The following is a 27,335-nucleotide window of genomic DNA, read 5'->3' on the forward strand; positions in this document are numbered from 1 at the left end:
CAGCAGGCTCCCTGGAGAGGACAAGCAGAGGCCATTCGCAACTGCAGGCAGGACGTTCCCTCTCCAACTGTCAGAACTGCCTTATGGTCATTCGAGCTCCCAGTCTGGCCTGTTTTGTGGATAACAGCATCAGACAGGAGGAAGCTCAAGCCCAGGACTGCTCACCAGAGCAGGTTTCCAGCTGACTGCTCAGCTCGACTCCATGTCGTCACGGTGAGGCTGAGGGCAGGGACCCTGGTCATGCCCAGAACTGAAGCTGTAGCTTAGAAGCCAGACCCACGCCTGCCTCTGGCCCTAGTTCCTGCCAGTCTGGAACCTGATCCTCAGTCCCACAGGCTTTGCTCTCACCAAGCATAAGCACGTGCGGCACATCCCGCACCAGCTCGCCTCCTGAGCCAGCTCTGTGGGGGGCTGTGCCGCGCAGGCCAGCTGAGACCTACCTTCATCACAGCCTCCGTGTGCTCCAGCAGCCAGCCAACCAGGGCGTGGCCTGACTCGTGAAAGGCGACCACCTTCTGCTCCTCTTTGGAGAGGATCTTGCTCTTTTTAGCAGTCCCTAAACGCATGCCGAGAATGGAGTCAGGCACAGAGCACAGCCTGGGCCCTGTGCCCTGGTTGCAGCTCAGCCCACTCACTACAAATGTCACTCCCAACACCCTCTCAGGAGCGACACCAGAGGAGGTCCTGCCTTTTCTTTGATAAATGCTGGATTTGTCCAAGCAGTGCGTGCAGACCTTTGGGACAAGTGCCACCCTTCAGTAAGCCTCTCCCTGCCCTGGTGGGCCTGCAAGGCTGGGGCTGGAGTCTCTGCACATGCTCCCTTGGAACCTCTGGTGGTGGCGGCCGCCCAGGTCCTTCCTCAGGGCAGTCTCTGTTCACACCTTCCGCACTCACACCTACGGGGCAGTTCCATTCACTGTCCCAGACTTTCAGACACCTTCAAGTTCCAGTGTGCACTCTAAGTCCTAGATTCATAGTATTTAGTACAGCATGCAATTAGAATCTCTACCACCTCTCACTGTGAGACCGAATTTATCTAAGACATGCTGCTAAAATCACTTCAACCAGAGCTGACCACAGGTGTAAGCCTGAGGCCACAGGCCTCACAGTACAGGATGCCCCTGAAGCAGCAAGTTACACATTCGGCATGGACTAGCTGGGCACCCATGGCCAGGGCACGTGCCCCGGCATCCTGTGAGCACCTTCTTTAGAAGCTGGTTGTTCCCACTGTCTCCCCTGCTCAGATGCTGCTACCTGAAAGCTTACTGCCTTCTGCATAAAAACAGTCACACAGAACAAACGCTCAGGAAGACACAAGGCAGCTCTAGTCCTGGCCTCTGCAGGCTTGGTAGCTACAGTCTCCCACACCGCAGCCCCCGGGGCCAGATGGCATGTGTCCCGAGTGCACTCAAGCTGGGGGCCGCCAGGATGCAGTTCCTGCAGGGCTGGCAGACGAGGGAGGCCTGAGCTTCCCAGACCCTGGCAAGGCGGATTCCTCCAGAAGGCCAGCTTGTCTTGGGCTACTGTGACCATCCGAGCCCTGACCAACAAAAAGATGCACTGACCATGCGTGGAGGCCACCAGGGGGGCTGAGAACCTCACCCAGTCACAGTCCTGCTCTCCTCAGACAGCCGTGGTCCCGGCCGTCCCACCTGCCCAAACTCAGCTCCCATCCTGCTGAATGGGGGCGCACGCTTCTGACATCCCTGCCACGACCAAGGCACTCATGCCCCTCCCTGCCCTGACCCACCCAGAACACAGCTGGTGCCTGGGCCGGGTCCAGCGGGTGGGGGTTCTCAGCCACCAGACAGGAGGCTGGACAGACTGTCGGCCTGGGTGCGGGCACCGTAGTGCCTGCCTGGGGAGCGCTCAGGTGAGTGTGCAGCGTCTTAAGCTGAGAAAAGCAAGATTCCTGGCTGCTTAGCTACACGGACGGGCATCTGCCTGCCTCTACTCTCGAGTCTGTGTGCCAGGCCCCCCGGGCATTTCTGGGCCCAGTCCCCAAGAACACAGGTCTACACAGAAGAGCATGCATCATACCAGCCACCACGCGCTCCACCGCATACTCGAAGCTGAAGGTGTGGACGGACGTGTGCCCCTCACGCGCGGCATGCAGCGCAGCCTCGTTACAGATGTTGGCGATGTCAGCACCTGTCAACATGGCCGTGGCCAGTGGGAGGGGGCACTCGCTCTTCCCCAAGGGGCTTATGGGAAGGAAAGGGAGGCAAGAAGGGTGAAGAAGAGTGGACAGAAGAGTGGCAGAAGGGGTGCTGCACAGGGAGAGGGAGCAGGGAGAGCGCGGGAAGGCGAGGAGAGGCCCGGGCAGGAGGGGCACCAGCTGGAGCTCAGCCTGGACAGCCTGCTGACAGAAAGGGCTGGGCTGTGGCTCAGCGGTACAGGGCCCTGGGCTCAGTTCTCAGTACCACCAAAACAAAAAAGCCTTGGAAAAAACTTGATCTGTGCCACCCACTTCTGCTGACAGCCAAGCCACGGGTGGCAGGAGCCGCAGGGCAGAGCAGGGCAGGGTGCCTTGTCTGACCCGGAAGGCCAGCGGCAGCCCACACAGCAGGACACAGGCTGTGCCCCAGTGCTCTGCATAGGGCCTCTGCTGGCCACCTCAGGGCTACCACCTGTGGAGCTGCCACAGGGGAAGAGGCGGCCACCTCCCTTCTGCCCAGGCCCAAACTGACAGCCCCAAGGCGGCCTGACACCTGCAAGTGCTGCGGAGACCGCCGACCCGCCCTTGGTGTTGCGAGCCAGCTGCAGGCCGAGGACATACCACTGAACCCTGGCGTCAGCTCCGCCAGCCGCTGGGAGTAGAAGCTGCTGGCCTGGGTGAGCTTCAGACTCTTCAGGTGCTGCTCGAAGATCTCCCGCCTCTCCTGCCAGACAGGGCCACAGTTGGACTCATGCCCACCAGCAGGGCACCAAGACCTGCAAGGGCTCCCAAGAACTGCTGGCTTTGAAGCCAGCGCGCTTCACCGAGTCACCACCCATTGTTTGGAAAACCAATACAGAGCTGAAAGTAGGGTTTTAAGAATGGAAAGGAAACACACAAGACTACAGGAATGAAGTGCATCAGCAGTGCTGAGCTGATTCTCACACATCCTGCATGTTCTGGAGCCTTCTGACCACACTTCTCAGTCAAGAGCCAGCCTCCAGTGCAGAGCCAGACACCTGTGCGGGTGTGGCACAGCACCAACTACCTGACTCGGCCCCCCACCGCACGGGGACCCTCCTCACTGCACTGGGTTGCTGCTCCCTTGGCAGCATGGAGGCTGGGGGCTGCCAGGACGTCCACTCCACCCACTCGCAGAGGGAGAGCAAGCACTCGAGAGGCGGGGCGAGGAAGCGAGCCTGTGCAGAGCTCAGGTGGAAGGAGTGTGGCATGCAGCTTTCCTGGGCCGGGCTGGGCTCAGTGCCGGAGCACTCGCCTGGCATGTGAGGCCTTGGTTTAATCCTCAGCACCGCGTATAAATAAATAAACAACATAAAAGACCCAATGACAACCAAAAACCATTTTAAAAAGAGTGATTTCCTAGTAAGGCCTCAGCATTGAGTGAGGCCCTGTCCCCAAAGATAAAAAGGCTGGGGACGTGGCTCAGTGGTACAGCATGCCTGCGTTAAATCCCCAGGACCAAAAAAAAAGAAAACAAAAACAAACAAAACAAAACAAAACAAACCCCCCCACACACAAAAATAAACTAGGTCTTTCCTTCCCTGGATCTGGTCTCAAACATTGGCTCCACAAGTCACCCAGCCAGCCCTCTCGAGCCCAGAGGCCAAGATGAGGGCAGAACAGGGTTAAGCACCAGCAAGCTGCCAAGTCGAGGGACAGCGGGAGTCAGGGATGGAGGGCAGTGAGCACCCAGTGGAGGCCACAGCAGGTCAGGAGTGCTGGACAGCTGGCGGCCTACCGTGGGAGCAAGGTGCTGACCTGCAGCGTGGGGAGATCAATGAAGACGTGTCGGTCCAGTCGGCCGGGCCTCATCAGAGCCGTGTCCAAAACGTCAGCTCGATTGGTGGATGCCAGCACAATGACGTGATCTGTGGTGCCCATCCCTGAAGGGACAGGGTGGACACTCAGCCTTCAGCATGGGCAGTCGAGACACAGTGGCTCTTTCCTGTGGCTTCCCCTCTCAGGACACAGACGGTGGAGACTCTCCCAGGTCGCGTGGGAGAGCAACACCTCTGGACTTGAGCTGGGAAGCAAGGCCTTCCTGCCTTACAACCATAAATAAATTAAATAAAGGCTCATCAACAACTAAAAAAATATATATGATTAAAATAAATAAATAATATTAAAATAAATAAATAAATAAACAGAAGAAATACTAGTGAGGTCCTGAGGGTGTGTCAGACTTGCCCCCGTCCTTAACCAGTTCTGTGTATAGCCTAGACAGTGAAGTCCAGGAGCCTGTGCCACGGGCCCGGTCACCTCACCAAGGGCTGCCATCCCTAAGCGTCATGGGACAGCAGTGGCCAGGACAGAGGTGGAAGCCAACACAGGGCCTGCTCTCATAATTGCTAGGAGCCTTCTCACAGAAGAGCAGCACCCGTCCCCTAGCGACAGCCTGGAACAACAAGCCAGGCCGGTGCTGCACGGTCGCTGCCATCCACCTCTCGAGAGGGCAGCTGAGGCACAGCACCCCCTCACCGAAGCTGAGGCACGGCCTTGAAGGGAGGCTGGCTTTGAAAGGAAGCCGCATCTGCCCTAGCCTTACTGCCCTTCCCACACCTGGGTAAGGAGGAGACACAGAACCAGAGGCTGGAGGTGGACAGACTGTGAACAGCCACAGGCCTACACAGTTCACCCCTGGGCCCTGCAGGCTTAATGCTCAGGTTTCCGGAAGACCTTCCATCTGGGGGCCCAGGAACCCTTGAGATCATATAAACAGTGAAAAACGTGAAGGATAAAAGATGCGTGGAGCCGAAAGCACAGCGAGGCCAGGGCCAGGGCCAGGGTGGACAGTGGGCTCCACGCAGAGGCGCACAGCACTGCACAAACTGCTGGGGCTGGAGCTGCTGCTCCTCTAAAGCTGGGTCTGTCACAGTGCCACAGACACATGCGAGCGGACCCAGCCTGCAGCTGCCCCTCAGGTGGCAATGGCGCAGCGTCAGGGGCAGGAGCCCACGGCAGACACCCTGTCACGCCGCTCCACACACAGGCGTTCCACAGGTGGACCCAGCAAGACATAGATGCCATCGCCACCCACCCTCCAGCAGGGCCACGCCTTCGAGACTGGCTTTCGTCCACCAGAGTTGCTGGGGAGGAGGGTGCCCTTCACTGCTGCACTGCACACAGTGAGAGCGAAACCCAGAGTCTAGTCACTCGTCCTCTAGAATATAGTTTATTTTGAGCTGCTGAAAGCAAGTGACTTGTGTTCAGGCAGTCTGTGTGAACTGTGGGGAGCACATTTTAGATTTTTAATTTATTTTTGTACCAGGGATTGAACCCAGGGTGCTTAACCACTGGGCCACATCCTCAGCCTTTTTTGTATTTCATTTAAAGACAGGGTTTTGCTGAGTTGCTCAGGGCCTTGCTAAGTTGCTGAGGTTGGACTTGCTAACTTGAGATCCTCCTGCTTCAGTCTCCTGAGCCACTGGGATCACAGGTGGGCACCACTGTGCTGGCTCACATGAAGCTTTTTAAGAACCTGCCAGACTCCCCAGCAATGCACATAGTACTGGGTTCTCTGCCCTCAGCCTAGTGTGGTGCTGGCACTTTACAGTCAGTTACCCTTGAGGTATATGTTCTCATTCAGACCTCCACAGGGTCTGGCAGGTCAGTAAAGTACACTCTGAAACTTACACAGGATGGCACCCTTTGGTAGTGTGGCTGGGCCCCTGGCACAGGTTCCAGGAGCTTCACTGTCTAGTCTGGACACAGAGCTGGTTAAGAACAGTCTGCTGGGAGGGACTAAGTAAAACACACCCTCTAAACCTCACTCTCTAGTATTTCTTTTGTGCCCTGACACAAAAACTTACTTGTTTTAAAATGTTTGGTACTGGGGACTGAACCTGGGATGCTTTCTCAGTGGGCCACATCCCCAGCCCTTTTTATATTTTATTTTGAGACAGGGTCTCACTAAGTTGCTTAGGGCCTGGCTAAGTTGCTGAGGAGGGCCTGAAACTTGCAATCCTCCTGCCTGATTGCAAGCATGTGCCACTGCACTTCATTTGGATCGTAGATTTAAATGCAAAGACTTTTTATAAGAAACTCACATGATTAGTGTGCATGAACCCTAGGTTTGATCCCTAGCACCAAGGGGGCAACAACAACAAAAAAAAGAGAAAGTCTTTAGGATCTAGGAATAACAAAGAGTTTTTAGACTTCACACAAAAATGAAGCACCACAAGAGCAAAAGTCAACAAACTGGGCTTCGTCAAAACAAGTAAATTCTGCTCTGTCAAAGGCCCTACTGCAAAGGATGACAGGGCAAGCTCCAGATGGGAAGAGAACACCAGCACCCGTCCTTCCGAGGATCAGCCCTGGAATGATGTGTCCTCAGACTCCAGTGAAAGCCGCCTGCACAGACGGCACGCGGCGTGCCTCCTGGCTCCAGGCTCCCCTGCTCCTGGGTTCTGTGATCTCCCTGCGCGCAGGGACAGAGGTCCCTCAGATGGAACCTGCCCACACAGGCACACCACGCCCTCTGGCGACAGACCTGCCACTACAGCGTCTCTGCCCCCACAGTCCTGTCCAGATGGGAGGCTAGAGTGGCCCCCGGATACGTGGCCATGTCCAGAGACACCCTGGGCCAACAACCCCCACTCCACTCCACCAGATGCGCATGCAGAGAACAGCAGGGTGCAGTCTGCACCATGAGGTGGAACCGCAAAGCCAGAGCAGTCCCCTTGGTCCTCTGGGGTTCCAGCCAAGACAGGCACTCCGTCTGATCTGGTCTGGAGCACATGCTGCAGAGCCCAGCACAACCCCAGTGCTCTGAGCCTGCCACACCTGAAGTCCTGGGCTCTGGGCCACGTCTGCCCTGGCAGCAACAGCAGGACTGCTGAGTGTCAAGTGTCGTCAGCTGCCTCACTGTGAGGTGCCTGTCTTACCCGCATCAGGGCTGGGGTGAGAAGTGTGGGTCCACAGGCTGTGAGGACACGGGGCGGGGGTTGCACTCCACAGCAGCCGCCTGGATAGCACTTTGCGTGAATCAGAAGAGTCCTGAAGCGCACTTCCCACAGCCCCTTTCTCAGCTGGCTCGCCCTAAGCACCACTCTCATCTGCCTGGCCTCACCACTGGGCTGACCACATCCCAGATGCTGGGATGGTCTGTCTTGGTGGTGCTCAGGATCACACCAGGGCCTCGTGAAGGCCAGGCAAGCACTGCGCCACAGAGTGGACCCCAACACTTGGGATTCTCTAATGACGCCCACATGGGATCAGAGTCCACACACCCATGGTGGACATTTGCTGTAGGAAGATACTCTCTGTGAAACCCTCTCTGATGAACCTGGTCCCAGGTGGCAGTGTAGTGCACAGGTCAGTGGCCGCTGCTCCCTGTTCGACTTGCCCACAACCCCACAGATGTTGGTGCCACCTGTGCCGAGCCCTCCAAGGCTGGGATTCTCTTTCCCTTGGTGATTTTTTCCAGGACCAGCACGTCATCCACTCAGCTCCCTCCTCCACACTTCAATAAACTGCTTTTCTGGAGGAGACAATGAAGTCTGGCTCACTCTGAAGGGCTGAGGACACGCAGCTGCATGGCACAGAGGGACTTCCTGGTGCTGGCCCCGCTCCACAGCAGTCTCCAGCCAGCGGCTGTCTTGGCAGTTCAGAAGGCCTGCCTGAGGCCACATCCTCCGATACGTGCCTCCTGGAGTTCTTGGGGCTGAGGAAGGTGGGCCGTCTGCAGGGTGAAGCACAGCGCCAGCAGTGACGTGACCCCCAAGCCCATGTGCTCACCCCTGCACACACGGGCAATGCACAGCCACAACACAGAACAGGGGACACGCTGCAGTCTTACTTCCAACCAGACAGGAGGCCGTGTGAGACCTGGCAGGTCCCTAAAGCCACGGGACGTGGTTTCTGGAACAGTGCTGCTAGGAGGCTGTCCTCTGGAGCCTGTGGACAGACGTGGAGACCACTTGGCCTCTTCTCCACTGAGGCCTACTCTCAGGTGCACATGGCTGAGTACTCCCAAGACCTCCACAGGGTCGCATCTCAGTGTCAGTCAGCGTCATGAAAGTCGTCTATGCTCTCAGTCTGGTGCTCGTGAAGGAGGCACCCGCTGTGTGGGCTGAGGAAGGCATGGTGGTCGGCACCATGCATGCCTGGCCCATGGCAGCTCCTGTCTCCCTCCACCTGTCAGTGGTCCCAAGGCCCCTGTGCCCGAGCCCAAGCTGCCTTCTAGAGTTCTTCAAGACTCCAAACTGCCCAGGGGTCCTCAAGCAACCTCCAGAATGCTGTCAGAGCCAGGTCATACCACCAGAGACACAGCCTGCAGAGCTGGTCAGGACCACAGCATGCCACACGAGAGATGCTACGGACGCCTGGAGAAGGAGCAGCACAGCTAGCGAAGTCGCAACACTCTTTCTTAATAGAGATGACCACTGCTTGACTAGCAGGTCTGGCTACCCAGGGGAAGTGGACAGAGCAGCAGGGTGGAGGCAACACCCACTCCATGGAAGGGCATGGGCACAGCTGCAGTCTCAGCCCCTCGGCCTGGCCACTGCACCCAGACCTCTGAAGACACCAACCTCTGTAAAAGTGACTCCTGCGAGTGTTCGTAGTTAGTGCAGAAGGCAGCTGTCGGTCTCAGCGCCCATGCAGGAGCCCTCAACAAGCTGTCTATGAACAGCTGGACAAGAGGAGTCAGGAGGCAGGGTGTGGGACGGCTCCAGAGGTAACCTGTCCTCACGACATCCTACGACACAACCTTCTGCTCACCATCAGGAATCATGCAGAGTCTGAGTTCACCAATGCTTCCACACGCACTGGTCCACCTGGGTCACAGCAGCCCAGAGGCAGACACGTGGCTGAGCACCAGATGAGACCCGCACAGGGAAGGGGCCGAGCCCTTCCAGAACCCACCACCGGGGACGAAGTGTGCCAGTGCCCCAAGCACAGGCCTCAGCCCGACCCTGAGGACACCACAGCCAGAACAGGAGGTCTTCAGGACTTCTGCCAGGGAAAAGGAAGGTCTGGCGGGGCCCAAGGAAGGAAGACAGCTGCTTGAACACCTGAAGCCACATGGGTCCTGGGCAGGGACCACAGGCAACACTGGACATGGGTAGTGGGCAGGTAGACACCACATCCGGGTCTTAACGGCCTGGGAGCAGGGACAAAGGAACTCGTAGAGGTGTTGCTGGGTCTTTGAAAGCCACACTAGTTTCAGGCAAGCACACTCTGCTACAGGCACACGGAGGCTGCGTGCGTGTCTGCGCCAATCACGCCAGCAGCAGGCAGCACTCGGAGGCACAGAGGTCCCACAAGCGCACTCGAGAACGACAGCCCGACGGCCTGCACAGGCAGCCAGAATGCTGACAAAGACGCTGACAACAGCCTTCAGAGCAGAAACTGCCCAGCTCACAGCAGCCTGGCGCCTGCTGGTGGGGGCAGCAGGATGTGCTCCTTACACACACACACCACACCACAGGGGACCTCAGGACACTGCTGAGTGAAAGCGCCTCTCACAAAGAAGGCCCCCAGTGCCACCAAATTCACACAAGTCAACAGAGGCAAAGCGGAGCTGCAGGGGTAGGAGGGGGCCAGTGTACCATGGACACAGGATTGCATGTGTGTGTCATGGAGAGTGGGATGTGGTCAGCGTGCTTAATGCCACAGCACTACACACTTACAAATGGTTCCAGAGGCCAGATATGGTGGCCATGCCTGTAACCCCAGCAACTCGGGAGGCAGAGGCAGGAGAATCAAAAGTCCCAGGCCAGCCTGGGAACCTTAAGCAACTGAGTGAGACCCTGTCTCAAAATAAAAATTTTTTAATAAAAGAGGGCTGGGGATGTGGCTCCGTGGTAAAACCTCCCTGGGTTCAATCCTTGATAGCCAAAAAAAAAAAAAAAGAGTAGCTCAAAAGAAAAGCAACTCCAAGTTTCCCAAGTTTCCCTCAATGGGTTGTCTACTTCAAAGAAGAGAGACCCTGCAGGCTGTCCAGAGGGTCTTTCCAAGGAAGCTGCAAAGCCACGGCCATGCCCTGGGCAGCTGCTCAGTGCTGTGCACTGGAGGCACTGGTGCACAGTGGCGAGGGGGGTCAGGCTGCAGCCTGCCGGCTCGCAGGCGGTCCCTGCAGCCCAGCTGTCCTGCTGGACAACTGCCTTGGTGCTACAGAAGAGCAGTTTCTTGAGGACACCAGGTCAAACAGGCTCCACAAACCGAGGGAAACAACCTCTCCCAGTGCTGCACCAGATGCTGGCATGACCAGCACCATCTACCCAGAAAGCCACCGCGCAGACAGGGAGCGCACCGGGCACTGACCGTCCATCTCAACCAGGAGCTGGTTGAGGGTCTGTTCCTCCTCTGTGTTGGAGAAGCTGGCCATAGAGGTGGAGCGCTTCTTGCCCACGGCGTCAATCTCATCGATGTACACTATGCAGGGGGCTCGGGCACGGGCTTCCCTGAAGAGGCTGCGCACACGGGCAGCACCTAAGCCTGAGGGGGCACAGGGAGCATTGGAAATGGACAAAGAAATACATCCCACTGTGTGCCAGGCCAGGCAAAGCTGCCCAGGAGGCCCATGACCACACGGGCCTCCCCCAGCAGACACACCAGCAGCAGTGGTTCTGAGTGGCCAGACCAGCAGCACACCTTCCCAGCCTCCCAGACCAGAGATGAAGAACACTGACCAGCTGACCTCCCAGGTCACCACAGGATGCAGAACCTTAACTCTATTGCCTCCCCCCACTTCAATTCGGCCACTGAGAAAGGGTGTCTGAAAGAACCAGCTTAGACATGCGGTCAATGACCTGTCCTCAGCCCTGACCCACACCTACCTCCAATGACCTCCACGAACTCTGGGCCAGCCATGGCCAAGAAGGGCACCTGGGCTTCGGTGGCCACTGCCTTGGCCAGCAGTGTCTTCCCACAGCCAGGGGGCCCAAGCAACAGGGCGCCTTTCGGAACCTTGGCACCAAGCTGAAGGAAGCGCTCCGGGCTCTAGAGAGCAGTGAACACGTGACACTAAGCCTCTGTCCCAGGGACACTAAAAGGCCTGCGGAAGGCAACTTACATCACCATCACTGTGGCTCAGGGCCTTATGGTGACCAGGGCTGCAGGGTGGCTGAGGTGGCCACCCTGCGCTGTGCTAGTACTGCCGCTGGACAGGCACCAGTGGGTGCAGGCTTCCATGGGACAGGGAGGCTACCGCCCACACCTCGTCCTGCCTGTGGCTGCAGGCCTCCTGAGGGGAAGGCAGTGAGCTGCCACCCACAGCCCTCACCTTCAGGTAGTCCACGAACTCTCGAACTTCCAGCTTGGCCTCGTGCATTCCTGCCACGTCTTGGAAGCTCACGCCCTTCCCTGACTTCCCGTCCACAATTGTGAAACGGGCCATTTTGAGTTGGTTCTATGGAAACAGCAATGGACAGAGAGCTGCGAGCCCGCTGGGCTGACATGAAGCCTGCCTCCCCCATGCCTCCTCCCAGTGCCCTGGACCAACCCACCCCCTACTCACATAAGACAAATAGGCTCATGGGTCACTGCTCACACACACGGGGGGAGTCTTTGTTTTGCTTTTTTTTTTTTTTAATATATTTTTTAGTTATATTTTTTGTGTGGTGCTAAGGATGGAACCCAGGGCATCACATGTGCTAGCAAGTGCTCTACCACTGAGCCACAATCCCAGCCTTATTTCACATTGTTAGTAAGAGGTGGTCTAGCAATTTGCTTTAAAAGTCACCTCTCTGCCAGGACTGGGGGTAGCTCAGTGAAAGAGCACTTGCCTACCTGCACAAAGCCCTGGGTTCAATCCCTAGCACCATGAAAAAAAATACAAAAAAAAAAAAAAAAACTCTCCCATGCAAATTAGGTAATTTAGCCCTTTTTCAATTAAAGATTATTTTTGTGATTTTCTCCAGTACTTTGTAAATTCTTTCTCTGATTATAAGAGTAACAACAATAATAGAATCCTGTAGAAACATTAACTGGTCCATTTCAGGAGCATGCAGAGGAACCTCTGAGGAGATACGTCTTCCTCAGTCAGGTCCTGCTTCTGGGAAGACTTGTGAGGCAGATAACCACACTCTCGGGTCAGATCCACCACAGAACTGTGAGCCTTCATCTGGGTCACGTGGATATGCTCACACTCAGTGGGCCCAGGGACACTCCTCCCAAGGTGCCCACCTACCCAGGGGCCAGAAGACGCGGGAGGACAGCACACTCAAGAAACACCCAGCGCAGGAGCAGTTGAAGTAGCACAGCAGCAGAAGGCTCCTTGGGAGTTTCCAGCCTCTCGGCTAGCAGGGGAGACCAAGACCAGACAGGGAGCACTGCACCGCCACTCACAGGGGCCCAGAAGTGGGGAGGGACCTTCAGTCAGTGCTGAGGGTCTCAGGAGAAATGGCCACCACTGTGGCTTCCGGCTGGGCTCTGCCGCAGGCTGACCTCCACTTTGTTAGTTATGGGAGAGTATTTAGCAAGCACACACAGCAACACCCAGAGCCTTGCTCAGCAGGCTCTGATCCACACAACTTACGAAAGCACTGAATCCGCCTTCCCTTCCTGTCATCCCAGCCAGGCGGAAAACATACCACAGGATGGCCAAGCCCACCGCTGTCATCCCCAGGGCATACAGGGCACTGGGTGAGAGAGAGAGGCAGTTATGGGCACTGCAGTGTCACTGAAGCAACTGACAAGCTCTTTATGAAGCCAGGACCACCACACTGACGTTTCAGAGGAGACCCCTGAGCCTGAGAGCAGTACACAGAGCGAGTCCCACTCTCCAATCTCCCTCCTCCCCTGCAAAGGTTTTCAAAGTGGTCAGACCAAGCATGCCACTGCTGGGGACACCCAGGTACCTGACTGCCACAGGGCAACGTCCAACAAGAGCAGGTTCTTTTATTCTCTTGGTGCTGGGGATTGAGCCAGGGCCACATTCCCAGTCAAAGGGACATTATGAGATAAGGGTCTCACTAAGTTAATCAGGCTGGCCTTGAACTTGTGGTTCTCCAAGCGGGGGGTTCTTATATGGTCAACGTATTGCTTTGACAGTTTCAAAGAGTAAGGCAAAACAAGCCAACAGAAAAAAAGTAAGCCCTGGATTCAGGGAGATGAGGGTCGCCCTGGCCCATCTGCACTGCCCTGCCACTTCCTGTCACCTTGACAGTACACTCAGAAGCTTCTCTCGGGGCGGAGCTTTCAGGAGGTGGTTAGTTTGGAGGCACATCACTGCAAAGGGCATCTGCTGGTCACTGCATCTCCTAAGACCACAAACCCACAACAACCTCTGTACATGCTGCTTCAGTTGCTTCTGACCCCAGCACGGTTGTCAATCAAGGGAGTGACATCACTTATGCTGACGGACTTGTGGGTTCCAGGGTCCATGGCACCCGTGCGTGTCTGCTTCCCTCAGAACTGGAAGAACTCACATTTGCCATTCCCACGTATACCCTTTCTGTTCCACTTTTCTATGACAGCAACCCCACAATGTGCTGAGTTAGGAAATCCCACAGACAACTTAAGAAAGCGCCCGAGAGGTGTCCCAGCAGACCAGTTCCTCCCTCTCCAGAGGGACATGGCTCCCGCCGCTGGAATTCAACCCTCACTGGACGCAGTGAGGGGCGGGGAAGCCACACCAGATTCCTGCCTCCAACTTGCTCCTCACAGCACAAAGCCAAGTCAGGTATAGTTTAAAAGTCAACAAAGACAATGAACGTACTTTCCAAAGAATCCTGTGCGCTTATAGGAAACCGGGATTCTGTCCTTGCTCTCGATGTTCAGCTCATCTTCAGCCGCTCGCAGCTTCTCTTCAAACTTGTCAATATTGGCAACCTGCATTCGGTACATCAAGGCCAGCCTCTGGGGGCAAAAGCAGAGAGGACTGAGAGAGGGCAAAGCGGCCACAGAAGGTGCCTGCAACACACCATATTAACAGCACCCAGAGTTTTGAAGAGGATGCCATTCAGAGGACACTTTGGGTACCAGGGATTGAATACAGGGGTGCTCTACCACTGAAATACAGTCCCAGCTTTTTTTTTTTTTTTTTTTTGGTACTGGGAACTAATCCAAGTACAGTCTACCACTGAGCCACATCCCTAAGCCCTTTTTATTTTTTATTTTGAGAAAAGGTCTCGTTAAGTTGCCCAGGCTGGCCTCAAACTTCAGACCCTCCCAAGCTGCTGGGATTATGGCATGTGCTCCAGCAACCAGCTTCAAGCCATGTTTTCTGAGGGATATTATTTTCCTTTTAAGAGGAAAATTTCCAAAAAAATGGGAGGGGCATTTGTGTTGTAAAGTCACTGCCTGCCTCTGATGTATGCTAGGCTCAGTTGTGCATAGCACAGACCCGATGCTGGTGTCACCGAGACACCTGGCCAGGAAGGGCATTCTTACTTACCAGGGCCACAGATAGATGCTTCAGGAAACTGCAGCAACAGAGGCAATGTGGCTGAATCTGAAACCCAATTAAGTGGGTCCCTTCATTTCAAATCCACGTCTCATTGCATTTTGCAAAACTGGTCTTCCTGACACTTATCCCCTAACTAGTACTCCTGGTTTAGTTCTACATGTCTAGCTCATATTTGAGCCTGTCTAGGGATGGCCAACAGCTGAGAGAGAAGAAAGAGACTCCCTCCTTGTCCCTGGGGTAGCTGGCAGCTCCAGCATAGGACAAGGACAAGGACAGGAAGTGATGTCTGCTGCCCCTTCACATGTGTTCCAAACTGCTGAGACAAAAGTCTGAAAACATTCTCTTTAGGGAAGCTGTTCTACTAGATGACTTATCCAAAGCAGGCATGATAGTGTAGGTTAACAGAGTGGAGCCTTGAGCAGCAGTGCACACCTGCAATTCCAGCAACCCAGGAGGCTAAGGCAAAAGAATTGCAAGTTCAAGGCCAGTCTGGGCAACTTGATGAGACTGAGTCTCAAAATAAAAAATAAAAAGGTGGCTGGGGATACAGCTCAGTGGTAAGGTGTCCTGGGTTCAATCCCCAGTACCATCAAGATGGATGGACAAATGACCCAGAGTGAAGTGACTGTGCACCCACCCAGGTGTTTGTCTTTCTTGTACTTTTAAAATTTCAAGATGGCCAGTATTCTCGACTAAGGCCGGGAAGAGATAGGGCAGTCCGCCTCTGCCTCAGGCTGACCAGGAATAGCACCAGGTGTGTAGGATGAGAAGTTCAGCAAGGAGGCCAGCGTCCAGAGTTCGAGGAGCAGTGAGCAGGCAGTGACCGGGAGGCAAGAGTGAACCTGGCCCTGTGCCTGAGCGTAGGAGGTGCTCAGAAGGCCTGGCACTCTTGCTCCCTTATCTATGGAGGGCATTTCTGCACACAGGATGTCCCTGCCTCAGGAAGGACAAGCAGGCTGGCAGGGAGGCCTGCGTGGCACTGAGCAGGCACCAGAGGGGCAGGGGTGGGACTGGGCGAGTGAGGGTAGCCATGGACCCTGGAGTTGTGTCAGCCCACCCCATGCTGCAGTTAGCTTCCCAGAAACACCTCTGGGTGCAGAGGAGGCAGAGAAGGGTCCTCCTAAGGACCCCCCCACACACACTCACATGGAAGGATGTGCCTACCAGCTGGGAGTACCAAGCTGGGTCCTGAGGAGGAGGCCTGGGCATGAGCTCCTGAGCCAGCTTCACTTTCTCCCCTGCAGTGTTCGCCATGCTGGCTTCCATGGGCTGGGTGCCGGGGGTGGATTAGAGCAGTCCCTCTCCTCCTCTGGTGCAGCCCAGTCCTCCAACCTGCACCTATGGCCACCTGAGTGCACATCACCAGGCAAATAGCATCACCTGCCCCCCCACCTGTACAGTCCACCTCCAGGTGTGTCTCATGCTGCTCATGAGGCATTTCCATGGGGACAATTCCCTGCCACCTCAACTCACCTGCACCTGCACATCCTCTGTGAAAGCCCCATCTTCTGATTTCCCAGCCAATGCCTCCCGTGCTAGAGAGACCTACAGGGCTGGGAGGGTCTCATTTCCTCAGACCCCATGCCACTGAGTACTTGGCCCAGCTGCCACTTACTTCCACCTCCTCCTCTCTAAACGCAGCCACCACGGCTGCAGGGGCCACCAGCACCTACAGGGCCCTGCTAGCGATGCTGCCTGTGGTCGGCTCCCTCGACTATTTTCCTCATGCTCCATCTGAGTGAGACACTCTGTAGGAAACTCCGCGTCCTACTGCAACCCTGGATGCACACATCTGACTTTAGGACAACTCAACAGGGCATGAGTGGGGTGTAACAAGAGGGAACAAGCCCAGTCTGCAGGCCTCCAGGATGCCCCAGCCCCACTCACAGGCCGCCCGAACACCACGGCTCCAGGGTGCAGGTAGACCTCCACCACGTCGCTCTCGGGCACCACCTGCACGCGCTGCACCTCGCCTTTGGCCAGCATCTCCTTCACAAAGTCGTTCCAGGAAACACTGCCCCCGCTGGAGCTCAGAGAGTTCAGCAGGCTCATGACGATGGCAATGACAAGCAGGGTGCGCAGCCGCTCACGGTACATCTGGTCCTCCCGCTGCTTCCTTCTCCTCTCCTCTGGACAGAGCGCAGGAAGAGTCAGGCACAGACCCCAGGGCTCACTCCCCACATCCTTTCTCTGGGGGAACCAGCTTTCGAGGGGCAGGGCCTCCATTGTTCCCGGAGGCAAAGGCTACTGGTGTAACATCTGAGGTCACCTCTGAGGAAGGAAGTGCGGTTCCTACCTTGGATAACATGAAGCCATTTTTAACCCTCTGCTCACGACACCCTGCACACCCAGTGCAAGAAAGGTATCTGAGGAGCCCAGTGGTAGTGCACATGTGAAGCACTGGGTTCGATGCTCAGCAGCACATAAAAATAAATAAAACAAAGGTATTGTATCCAACTACCACTAAGAAAAAAAATTTAAATCACAGCCTTTAAAAAAAATTTTAAAAAAAGGCCTGGAGAGATAGCTCAGTCAGTAAAGTGTTTGCATTGCAAGCACAAGTCCCTGGGTTCGATCCCCAGCACCGTAAAAATAAATAAATAAAATAAAATAAAAAAAAAAAAGAAAGGTATCTGAGCCAGTTCTATGAACTCATAGCATTTGTACATAGAATGTGAAGCAGGTCTATGATTTTTAAAGAACACTGAGCAGGCTGGGGATGTAGCCCAGGGGCACAGCATGAGGCCTTAGGTTCAATTCCTGGTACTGCCAAAAAAATAGAAATAAAAATAAAAAAGATGAAGACAACAATGTGACTTGCTTTTCGATAAAGCCAAGTTTTGCACTTTGAGCAAGATAAAAAATTTCTAATAAAAGTGAAATGACAGTTTGGCCTTTGTCTCCAACAAACACTTCTTCTTCTCTCTCTTTTTTTTTTTTTTTGTGGTGCTGTGGATCGAACCCAGGGCCTTGTGTTTGCAAGGCAAGCACTCTACCGACTGAGCTATTTCCCCAGCCCTTCTTTTTTTAAAACAAAAACCGAACTCTTGGGCTATGATTGTAGCTCAGGGGTGGAGTGCTTGCCTCACACTTATGAAGCACTGGGTTCAATCTTCAACACCACATAAAAATAAATAAAGGTATTGTGTGCTCCTACAACTAAAAATATTTTTTTAAAAAACCTTTTCAAATACTAATTAGCTTGACGTGCTAACTCACCACCTCATGACATGACACAGGTTGCCTCTCATTCCTCAAGGAGACTGTCAAGGCCACCTCTAAGCTGTGAGGGGCTCTGGGGAGAAGGGGCCCAAGCCCCACCCTGCCTGTAAAGCCCCCATGACAACTTACTGAGATCTTAGGTGAAAATGGCTCAGGTTTCCCAGGAGGGCTTCTCTGGCCTCTGTATCCTCCTCACCTGGCACTAAGGAGACTGACAGAGCATACCCCTGGCAGAGGACCCAGAGGTGTATCTTCCAGCAGTGAGCAAAGGCACTGCAGGAGAAAGTGGCATGCTGTTACAAAGGCCTGAAGGGACGCTGACCTTGGGCAGTCTTGGGCTGCAAACCAGTAAAGTCCTGCCCAGCCCCTTGGCAGCAGGTGTCGGGGGTCACACAAAGCATTTAGTTTCCTTAATGGACTAATTCTACTTCCAAAGCTAACCCAAGGAAACAATTTTAGGAGACCCCATGGGTCTCTGTAGAAACGATCAGGCACAAAATGTTGAAAGCCCTCACTAGAGACAAAGGGAAAAGTAAGAAATGATATACACACACTGGAGCACATAGGATTGGCTAGTAAACCTTTTTTTTTGTACTAGGGAGCACTGTTGTACCCAGGAGCATTCTACCTCTGAGTTGCCTTCGCAGCACTTTTATTTTTTTAATTTTTATGGTTCTTTTTGGGTATTAGGTATTGAACCCAGAAGCACTTAAGCACTAAGCCACATCCCTAGGCCTTTTTACTATTTGAGACAGGGTATCACTAAGTTGCTTTGGGCCTCACTAAATTGCCCAGGCTAGTAGAGAACTTGTGAACCTTCTGCCTCAGCCTCCTGAGTAGCTGTGATTACAGTTGTGCAGCACCGCACTTACCTGCAGAGAAAGATCTCTGAGGCACAGATGGGATTTTGAATAGCAGACAACATTCAATCACTGGGGGCCTGAGAAGATCTCCCCCTGGAAGACCCTCCTACTTCCCAGGAAGCCCTCAGCCTCTCTGCAAACCAAGCCAGTACTCAACTCCTAAAGGACACCAGAGTTGCCAAGAGGCCTGCGGCACCCTGTCCTTCGCCGTCCTGCTGTGTTCATTTGCACACAAAAACGACACCCCAGGAACTCTTCTTCCTGGGTGCCTCCCATGCATGTATTTGGCTCATAATCATCTAGTTCATAGAGAGCTGAGGGTCAGACTTAAGAGTCTCCTGCCCAAGTCTCCAGTACAGCACTGCCCCCAGAGGTACTCAGGACATGCACCTGATCGCAAGTTCAAAGCCAGTCTCAGCAACTTAGCCAGCTGTAAGGAAACCCTGTCTCAAAAAAAAGGCTGGCGATGTGGCTCAGTGGGTTCAATCCCTAGTACAAAAATAAATACATAGATAATTTTTTTTTTCTAAATTTGAGACAGGGTCCAACTAAATTGCTTTCTGTTACTAAATTGCTGAGACTGGCCTTGAACTTGTAATCTTCCTCTGTCAGTCAGTCTTCTGAGTTGCTGGGATTACAGATGTTTGTGCCACTGTGTCCAGCATGATCCCAATTATTTACCTATTAATGAACTCCTCTCCAATTAAACATTCATGAAACACATTCATGAATGAACTTTACTTTGTGATCTAAAGATGGGCATAGTGGCACATAACCTATAATCCCAGCAACTTGGGAGACTGAGATAGGAGGACTGGAGGTCCTAGGTCCTCAGGGATTTAGCAAGGCCCTGTCTCAAAATAAAAAGTGTTTGGGATGTGGCTCAGTGGTAAAGTGCCCCCAGTTCAAGCCTCGGTTCCAAAAAAAAAAAAAAAAACCAAAAAGATATGAAACATCCCCATATGTTCTTTTAATTCTTTTTCAGTTTTGCTTTTTAAACTTAATAACTTAAATCTATTTAGAATTTATTTTGTAATTATTTTTTACAATGCTGGGGATCCAATTCAGGGCTTTATATATGCTAGGTAAGTGCTCTACCACTGAGCTATAGCCTCAGCTCCTAGGACTTATTCTATTTTAAGAACAGAATTAAATGAAATGACACATTTAAATCATTCACCACAGTGCAAAGCACATACCAATCATTTCTTTTTTCTTTAAATTTGTTTTCAGTTGTTGATGATCCTTTATTTATTTGTATGTGATGCTGGGGATTGAACCCAGTGCCTCACACATACCAGGCAAGTGCTCTACCACTGAGCCACAACCCCAGCCCCACACCAGTCATTTCTAAGGAGTGACAATTTCCATCATTACTATTAGTGCCAAATAGTTAAAAGCAAAATCCCCATTTTATCTTAGAGGTCAAAACTTACCATTTTATTTCCCTCACCCCTCACACTGTCGAGTGAGCCCTAAGTCTAGAGCAAAGTGAGCCCCAAAACATGCAGCATATCCTTAGATTCTGCAAGTGAGTAGTGAACTTGTGGTCAAGAGGAGGGCAGATTAACTGGCATGCAACTGACACTGGACTCAGTCTGTTCTACTCAGTGACTGTCCGTTTCTCCTCACTGCTCTTCTCTGGGGCCTGCTTCACAAGCCCAGGGACGGTGGCAGCACTGAGAGGCATTCTGGTCCTCCTAGGGTCGACCTGAGACTGACACATTCTGTGCAGAGGCACAGGAATTCAAGGAAACATCTCCAGAACAACATGCACAAAGGACCCAGCAGTCCAAGACAGAGGAGGGGCAGGTGTGCACAGTCCCGGGGCTCCCCCACTGTTAGACACTGGCCTCACCTGCCTAGAGGTGAGCACCCATGAAGACAAGCAGACACAGCCAGTTTCACAACATCAGATAAGCATACCTTCATCATCTTCAGAGGCCTTCCTTTTGGATTTATCATTGTCTTTATTTTTCTGCTTCATCCTTGAGGTACTGAAATAGTAAGTACCACCTACAAGCAACAGGGAAAGAACGTAACCAAGGTTTCCTACTACAGGGGAGACACATGAGACAACAAACATTCTCAAATAACCAAATCACAATAAAAACCTCCTGAAACCTGTATCCATAAGAGTTGTAAGTCTGAGATGAAATATCCCCCTTTCTCATTCCTAGCACAGAATTTGCTAATTAGAAAATAATGACGAACTGGGATGGGGTTGTGGCTCAGTGATAGAGCACTTGCCTGGCATGAGTGAGGCACTGGGTTCAAGCACCAGTACCACATTAAAAAAAAATGAATAAACAAAATAAAGGTATCATGTCCATCTACAACTAAAAAAAAAATTTTTTTTAAATAATGAACTATTTCAACTTATGAAATCAAATACTTTATTTAATTGGTTAAGGTGAGGAAATAAAAGGAAGTACAGCTCAGTGGTAGAGTTTAGCACTTCCAAGGCCTTGGATTCTATCCCTAGCATCGGAAAAAACAAAAAAAGGGTAATGACATAAATTGGAGAAACTGTTATATTTTGTTGGCAAACAACTGTTACAAAGGAACATGTGACAAAAGCAGCAATACAGACACTGTCCCAGACTTGCTGGCCACCACTTCACACCAAAGACTCGGTCTTATCCCAATTCTGAAAAAATGGAGGATTATCACAACCATGACCTCAACTGCAACTTTTTTCACAAACATTAATGGAATCACCAAGTAGACCACCTTGATTGTCACATGAATCCAAGATCAGGTGTTCTAGAGGGCTGGGGCCTGTGCCTCCTGTCTCAGAGCCACTGGACACAAATGAAACATCGAAACAGATGAGCAACGTGCTGAGGCTCAACCAATCAGCAGGCACGGCACCTTCTGGCCACATATGGGTACCAAGCTGCTAAAGTACATTAGTTCACCTAGTTCACTTCCCCATTGTAGCTGGGTGAGAGGGGAGTGAAATTACAGCCTCAACCTTCCAGGTCCTCAAACCTAAGACCAAGAGAGGCTGTAGAATGTCACAGTGTTTCACTCAATGGTGCACTTTAATTACAAGCGAATTATTTGTAGGGTATTCTTAGTTACCTTCTAGATATAAAACATTTGGAACCATTTTGTAGATCCTTACTAAATGTTCTGGGAGCTGACTAGACAACATGAAAAACCTTTTCCAAGAAAGCCAATTACTGCCAGGTGTGGTGGTGAACACCTGTAATCCCAGTGGCTTGGGAGGCTGAGGCAGGAGGGTCAAAGGTTCAAATACAGCCTCAGCAATTTAGCAAGGCTCTCAGCAACTCAGCGAGATCCTGTCTCTAAATAAAATATAAGAAAGGGCTGCGGTTGTGGCTCAGTGGTTAAATGCCCCTGGGTTCAATACCTGGTACCAAAAAATAAATAAATAAATAAATAAAGCAAGCCAACTACTGCCAAATAGAACTCAAAAACAAAATGTGGGTGCGGTGGCACACACCCATGGTCCCAACAACTTGGGAAGCTGAGGCAGGAGGATTTCAAGTTCAAGGTCAGAATCAGTAATTTAGTGAAACCTTGTCTCCAAAAAAAAAAAAAAAAAAAAAAAAAAAAAAAAAAGGGCCTGGTGCAGTGGCACACAGCTATAATCCCAGTGGCTCAGGAGGCTGAGGTCGGAGGATCAAGTTTACAGCCAGCCAGCCTCAGCAACTCAGTGAGGTCCTATGTAACTTAGCAAGACCTTGTCACAATGAAAAACGGACTGAGGATGTGAACTCGGGTGATGGAGAACCCTGGGTTCAATCTCCAGTACCAAAAACCTCAAAACAAAATCAGCAAAATTATCTTTCCAGACCTTGGACAAACTTTCTTTTTGAAAACTTCATGTCGAATTATCCAGACTGTGACTCACAATAAATAGAGGACAAACGTCCTCTTAGTGATTACTCCATTTTCTTGCCAATGTCAAACTTGCACATTATCCTTACCGTGATGTCACTTGACAGAGGACAGATTCCGAGGGGCTTCCCTAAGCGATTCTACCTTAGACGGCAGCACTGCTGCACACCTACCGCTCCTGGGTTACGACCAGTGAGGCCCATCACTGCGCTGAACACCAGGGAAGTGCAGCCCCACATGGAGAACGAGTCTTCGACTCCACTACGTCCTCAGGGACCGCTCTCCCTGGCTACGCGGCTCGTCGCGGACGGAAGCACTGCCATGCTGTGCAAGGCGGTGTATGCACAAATGTCACAACCTCCGCCCTGTCGTGTTTCAATACACACCTAGACGCAGCCAGAGTCTGACCGGATTCTCAGGCAGACGCTGCTTCAGTAACAACTCCCTGATCCCTTCCACGGCCGGGGCCAGCGTTCGAAATTGCAAACTCTGAAAAGCAGACACAGGCGTCAGAGCGCCGCACCCCGAGCCGTGCCCCGGGCGGGGCGGGCGCAGCGTTCCGCCCGTAACGGCCGCACGGCCACGCCGACACGGCCCTGGCCCGGAGGGCGCCAGGCGCGCCAGAAGCGGCGAGCTCCGGGCCGGACCAGGCAGGCGGGCGCAAGGGTGGACCCCCGGGCCCCGGCAGGCGCGGCGGGGTTACCTGCAGGGCCCGGCCGCCAGCCTCGGCGACACCCACCGGGGGCCTGCGGGCCACGTACGGCCGCCTGCTCCCGGCCCCGGCGGGGAGGCCGAGGCTCCATAGCCGCTCGGGGGCCGCCCCGGGGCCTCGGCGGAGGGCGCGCAGGAGCAGCAAAGCGGCCGCCATGCTCCAGGCCCGCGCCTGCGCGTTCCGCGGGGGGGTGGGGTCCTCGGGGCGCATGCGCGAAGTGCGGCGGCGTGGGGGTGGGGAACGCTCGGGGCGCCTGCGCAGTGGTCTAGCTCGGGGCGCCTGCGCGTTTGCGGCTTGCTGGTCTTCGCCCGCGGCCTGTGGGCTCCCCGGCTCGGTTTGCTACCTATTAAGCGCCTTGAGTCCAACCGCGCGCTTCGCGGTGCAGAACCGCCGTCGGGAGTTTGCCCCGGAACCGGCCACTCCGCAGGGTCTGCGGCCGGGGGACCCGGACGCCTCGAGCCGCGGGCGCCCTGCAGCCGGAAGCCGTCTCCCGGCGTTTCCACGCAGCGCTCGTCACTCCAGTGCGAACTGCGGCTCCCAGGACCTAGCCAGTGAATAACGCTTGAGTCGTGTCGGTGCAGCCTTCCGATTTGGCCCCTCGGGGTGGTAGCCGGGGCCGCCTCCTACCCTTTTAGCACTGTCGGGCAGAGCCCAGGCCTGAGGATGGGCGCCTGGCCACCGAAGGAGACTGTCATGGTGTGCGAGGCCGCCGTCCCGACGCGGGCAGACCTTTTTCTTTTTCCGTACCGGGAATCGTAGCCAAGGGTGCTTTACTGCCGAGCTGCAGCCGCAGCACTCTTACCTTTTTGAGACAGGGTCTCGCTAACTTGCTGAGGCTGGCCTAAGAACTCTAATCCTCCCGCCCCGGCCACCCGAGTGACTAGGATCTCAGGCTGCACCACCACTCTTGGCCCAGCCTGATCTTGAGTAGAACTCCACCCAGATCTGCATTCCCTATCTCAAAAAGGAAGGAAGAAGCCCTCCCAAAGACACACGTTGCTGATCAAGGGCAGGTTAGTCGTTCACTGGCCCGAGGAATGCTGAGGAACACGAGCTCAAGTTGCCAAGGGTCAGTATGCACAGGAAGGGAACCAGTTGTTTTCCTTCAATCTTGGAAGCCCAGAAATAAAAAACTTCAAACTGTAGCAGGAAGAGCAGGTTAACAACTTTTAGAAAGGAGAGTACGAAGCGCTTCATGGTTTGGGGCAGGAATGGAGTATCTGTTCTGCGGAGCTTTGGTTTCACGTGGATAACCTTCTCCTCGGACCAGCTCAGCTGCGGTCTGCTGAGGCGGTTGACTCACCTCTGGAAGTCATATGGCACCCTGCCAGGCCTCTGGCCCAGGCCTTGCACAAGCCCACTGTTGCTCATGGGAAATGCGGAGGCACTGCTCCACAGTGGGGAGAGAGACCTGTCCTCTCATCCCATGCCAGCTGCATTCCCAGGTCAGGGAATCCACCCAGTGCAGCTTTGAGGGCCACGGGGTGTGGTGGTCTACCCAGGCCCAGACTGCTAAGAGCAAGTGCCCCAGAGCAGACAGATCTGCTACAGAGGAGGATTATGGTGACTTACACTTGCCTCTGTGTTTGTTTTCCAGGTTTATAATGAACAGTTGTAACAATGACCAACATTTTAGAGTGCTGACTAGTGCCTGGCTCCATGTCAAACACTCTGACTCGATACTCACAACTCTGTAAATACTTTTTTTTTTTTTTTTTTGGTGTTGCTGGGGATTGAACCCAGGGCCTGTGCATGCTAGGCAAGCACTCTACCAACTGAGCTATATCCCCAGCCTCTGTAAATACTTTTAATATCACTATTTTATAAAGAAAATGAGATTCAGAAAAATTAAAGATCACAGTTAAGATTGGTGACAGCTTCTGAGCTGTCTGCCTGCCTGGGTCTGCCCTCAGTGTCGGGACTTGTGCACCCGGGGCCCACACATTCGGGACATCTGCCCTGTGCCTCAACCCCGAAGCTCCAAAGTCTGGTCCTACCTGTTAGCCTTCAGCTCTGCACCATCTTAGTGCTCACCGTGGGCTTGTGGAGAGAGCAGTTCCTAGGCCCAGGACTTCCCAGAGTCAGTACTGATTGCTCTTCCTGCCATTGCTCTTGTTCTTATAGCCACCATGATCCATCCCGTTCCTCCTGCACCTTGTGTTCTTTCCGTGGCTCACAGACCACACAGACCAAGTCAGAGGGTCTCTCCTCATCCATTTTCCTTCATCCTGCCTGTGTCTACCTGCGCTTTCCCAAGCCTTATCCTGTGACTGTTCCCAGGCTTCCAAAGGTTTTCTTGTGGTCTGCCCTTCCTGCCTATGTGTTTAGAGGGCTTGTGACCCAAAGCCTCTAATGAATTTGCAATGTGTGGGGTGGGAGTGCAAGAGGCAGGTCTATTAATGTTGTTTGAAATAAAGCCACTGAGGTCAGGCCACTGCCTGGTGGTTCACTCAGAAGCAACGTGAGGTGTTGGCAAGAAGACTGCCTCTGGGGAAGGACCCTGAAGTCTGTCCTTCCCAGAGCCTTGAGCAAGTTGTTAATGCTCCGAGTCTCAATTTTCTCATCAGTGAAATGGGGATAATAATTATCTGCAAAGCCAGGCTAATATCAGTCTTGGGCTTCCTACAGAGTTGCTGCAAGGATAAAATGCAGTAAATGTGTGTGAAAGCCATTTGTGAGCCAGAAAGCTGTTTGCATCCAGGAATTATTATGAGGTTGTCACATTAAATGAGAGTCTGGGAAAGAGACTATCGACTCTTGCTCTAGAGGCTGCGTCCCAGGCCCTGCAGGCAAGAGGTGAATGGTGACTGCTGCTGTCCCACCATGTCACAGGGGGGTCAGGAATGAGTCTGAGGATCAGCTGCCTGGACCATCCTTCACCCTCAGGGTGGTGGTTTTACTTTCTCTCAGCCATTTGCACCTGTGTGTATTCATTTTGTGCTTCCCAGCTTGTTCACTCATTCTTGATGCCTTGTTACCCAGCCTGGCTTGCTGAACTCACAGGTCAGGCGGTGTCGGCCTGGCTTCCCTGCACAGTCTTCTCCTCCATGTCTATGAGAGGCAGTCTCCTGGGGAATGGTCTGAGTCAGGGCCTTCTTAGATCTGTGGCCAGGTGGCACCAGATGTTCAGTCCATCAAAGGGGAGGCATCATGGGACACGTAGAGGCTGCAGGAGCCCTGAGCAGAGTGACTCTGTCCCCACCCCTGCCACTCAACTCTACCCTTGCTTCCAGTTGACATGGAGGAGTCTTGGACCTGGTCCTTACTTTCACTGACAGCTGAGGGGCTTCAGACAACCTGCTCTTGGATCCTCACCTGTCTTATCTACAATATAGGAATAATACTTTAATATTCTTGAAAAAAGTCAGGTGCAGTGGTGCACAATCCCAGCAACTTGGAGGCTGAAGCAGGAGGATCACAAATTGAAGGCCAGTCAGCAACCTAGTAACACTCTGTCTCAAAATAAAAAATAAGCATTGGGGATGTGCCCAGTGGTAGAGTGCCCCTGGGCTCAATGTCCAGTACCAAAAAAGTCTGGAAAAAAATGTTGATCTTTTGGGACCTTTTTAAGATCTAGCCTTCCTTATTATATTTGAGTGAGCAAATAACTATTTGCTTCTTCTTCCCAAATTTGGCAGCAACTAAACTTGTGAACTGTTTTTTATGCTCTCTCCCTCATCTGGCCTCTGAAGCTCTTCTATATTGTGTGATCACGGCATCTCTGGTCATAAGATCAGGGAGCTCAGCCTGCTAAAGCTGGGTTGAGGTCTTTGGCCAAATGCTAGTCTGGTATTAGGATGTTTTCTATACAAATGCTACTTGAGGAATGCTTCAATAAACAAGTCCAGGGGCTGGGGAGATAGCTCAGTCGGTACAGTGCTTGCCTTGTAAGCACAAGGCCCTGGGTTCGATCCCCAGCACCAAAAAAAAAAAAAAAAAAAAAAAAAAAAAGAATAAACAAGTCCATGTCTGTGGATGTTGGTAAATCCTGTTCTGAACTAAAGATGATTGCCTATGGCATGTTAGGCAAGTGCTCTACCTCTGAGCCACATCCCTGACCCTCCTAGCTATCTCTTACTCATTGGATGTACAATAGGACTTTGGAATCGCAACTTTTGTTATTTTTTTCTTTTCTTT

The 27,335-nt window shown here is 53.1% G+C and overlaps 1 protein-coding gene across 5 annotated transcripts in view; it reads right to left on the reverse strand.

Moving 5' to 3' along the window:
* Spg7 (SPG7 matrix AAA peptidase subunit, paraplegin) overlaps positions 1–23,560 on the reverse strand; it is a 28,883-nt gene extending 5,323 nt beyond the window's left edge. For 3 of the 5 annotated variants that reach the window (XR_007105364.1, XM_047527871.1, XM_047527867.1), the window contains exons 1-13: positions 23,190–23,386; positions 22,873–22,975; positions 20,543–20,632; positions 16,419–16,660; positions 13,842–13,981; positions 12,660–12,762; positions 11,406–11,531; positions 10,960–11,122; positions 10,445–10,618; positions 3,938–4,062; positions 2,780–2,882; positions 2,041–2,151; positions 441–556 (exon numbers count right to left, since the gene is read on the reverse strand). Coding sequence is in view for 4 of the 5 variants with exons in the window: in XM_047527871.1 (XP_047383827.1) it covers positions 441–556; positions 2,041–2,151; positions 2,780–2,882; positions 3,938–4,062; positions 10,445–10,618; positions 10,960–11,122; positions 11,406–11,531; positions 12,660–12,762; positions 13,842–13,981; positions 16,419–16,660; positions 20,543–20,632; positions 22,873–22,975; positions 23,190–23,354 (1,761 nt within the window). In the remaining variant the exon portion in view is untranslated. Of the gene's footprint in view, positions 1–440; positions 557–2,040; positions 2,152–2,779; positions 2,883–3,937; positions 4,063–10,444; positions 10,619–10,959; positions 11,123–11,405; positions 11,532–12,659; positions 12,763–13,841; positions 13,982–16,418; positions 16,661–16,827; positions 16,956–20,542; positions 20,633–22,872; positions 22,976–23,189; positions 23,387–23,541 lie in introns of those variants that run through there. The other 2 variants (XM_047527868.1, XM_047527869.1) reach the window with 2 other exon arrangements.
* Between the last annotated feature and the right edge of the window lie 3,775 nt (positions 23,561–27,335).

Source organism: Sciurus carolinensis, chromosome 16, assembly GCF_902686445.1.
Source record: "Sciurus carolinensis chromosome 16, mSciCar1.2, whole genome shotgun sequence".
Classification (NCBI taxonomy): domain Eukaryota; kingdom Metazoa; phylum Chordata; class Mammalia; order Rodentia; family Sciuridae; genus Sciurus; species Sciurus carolinensis.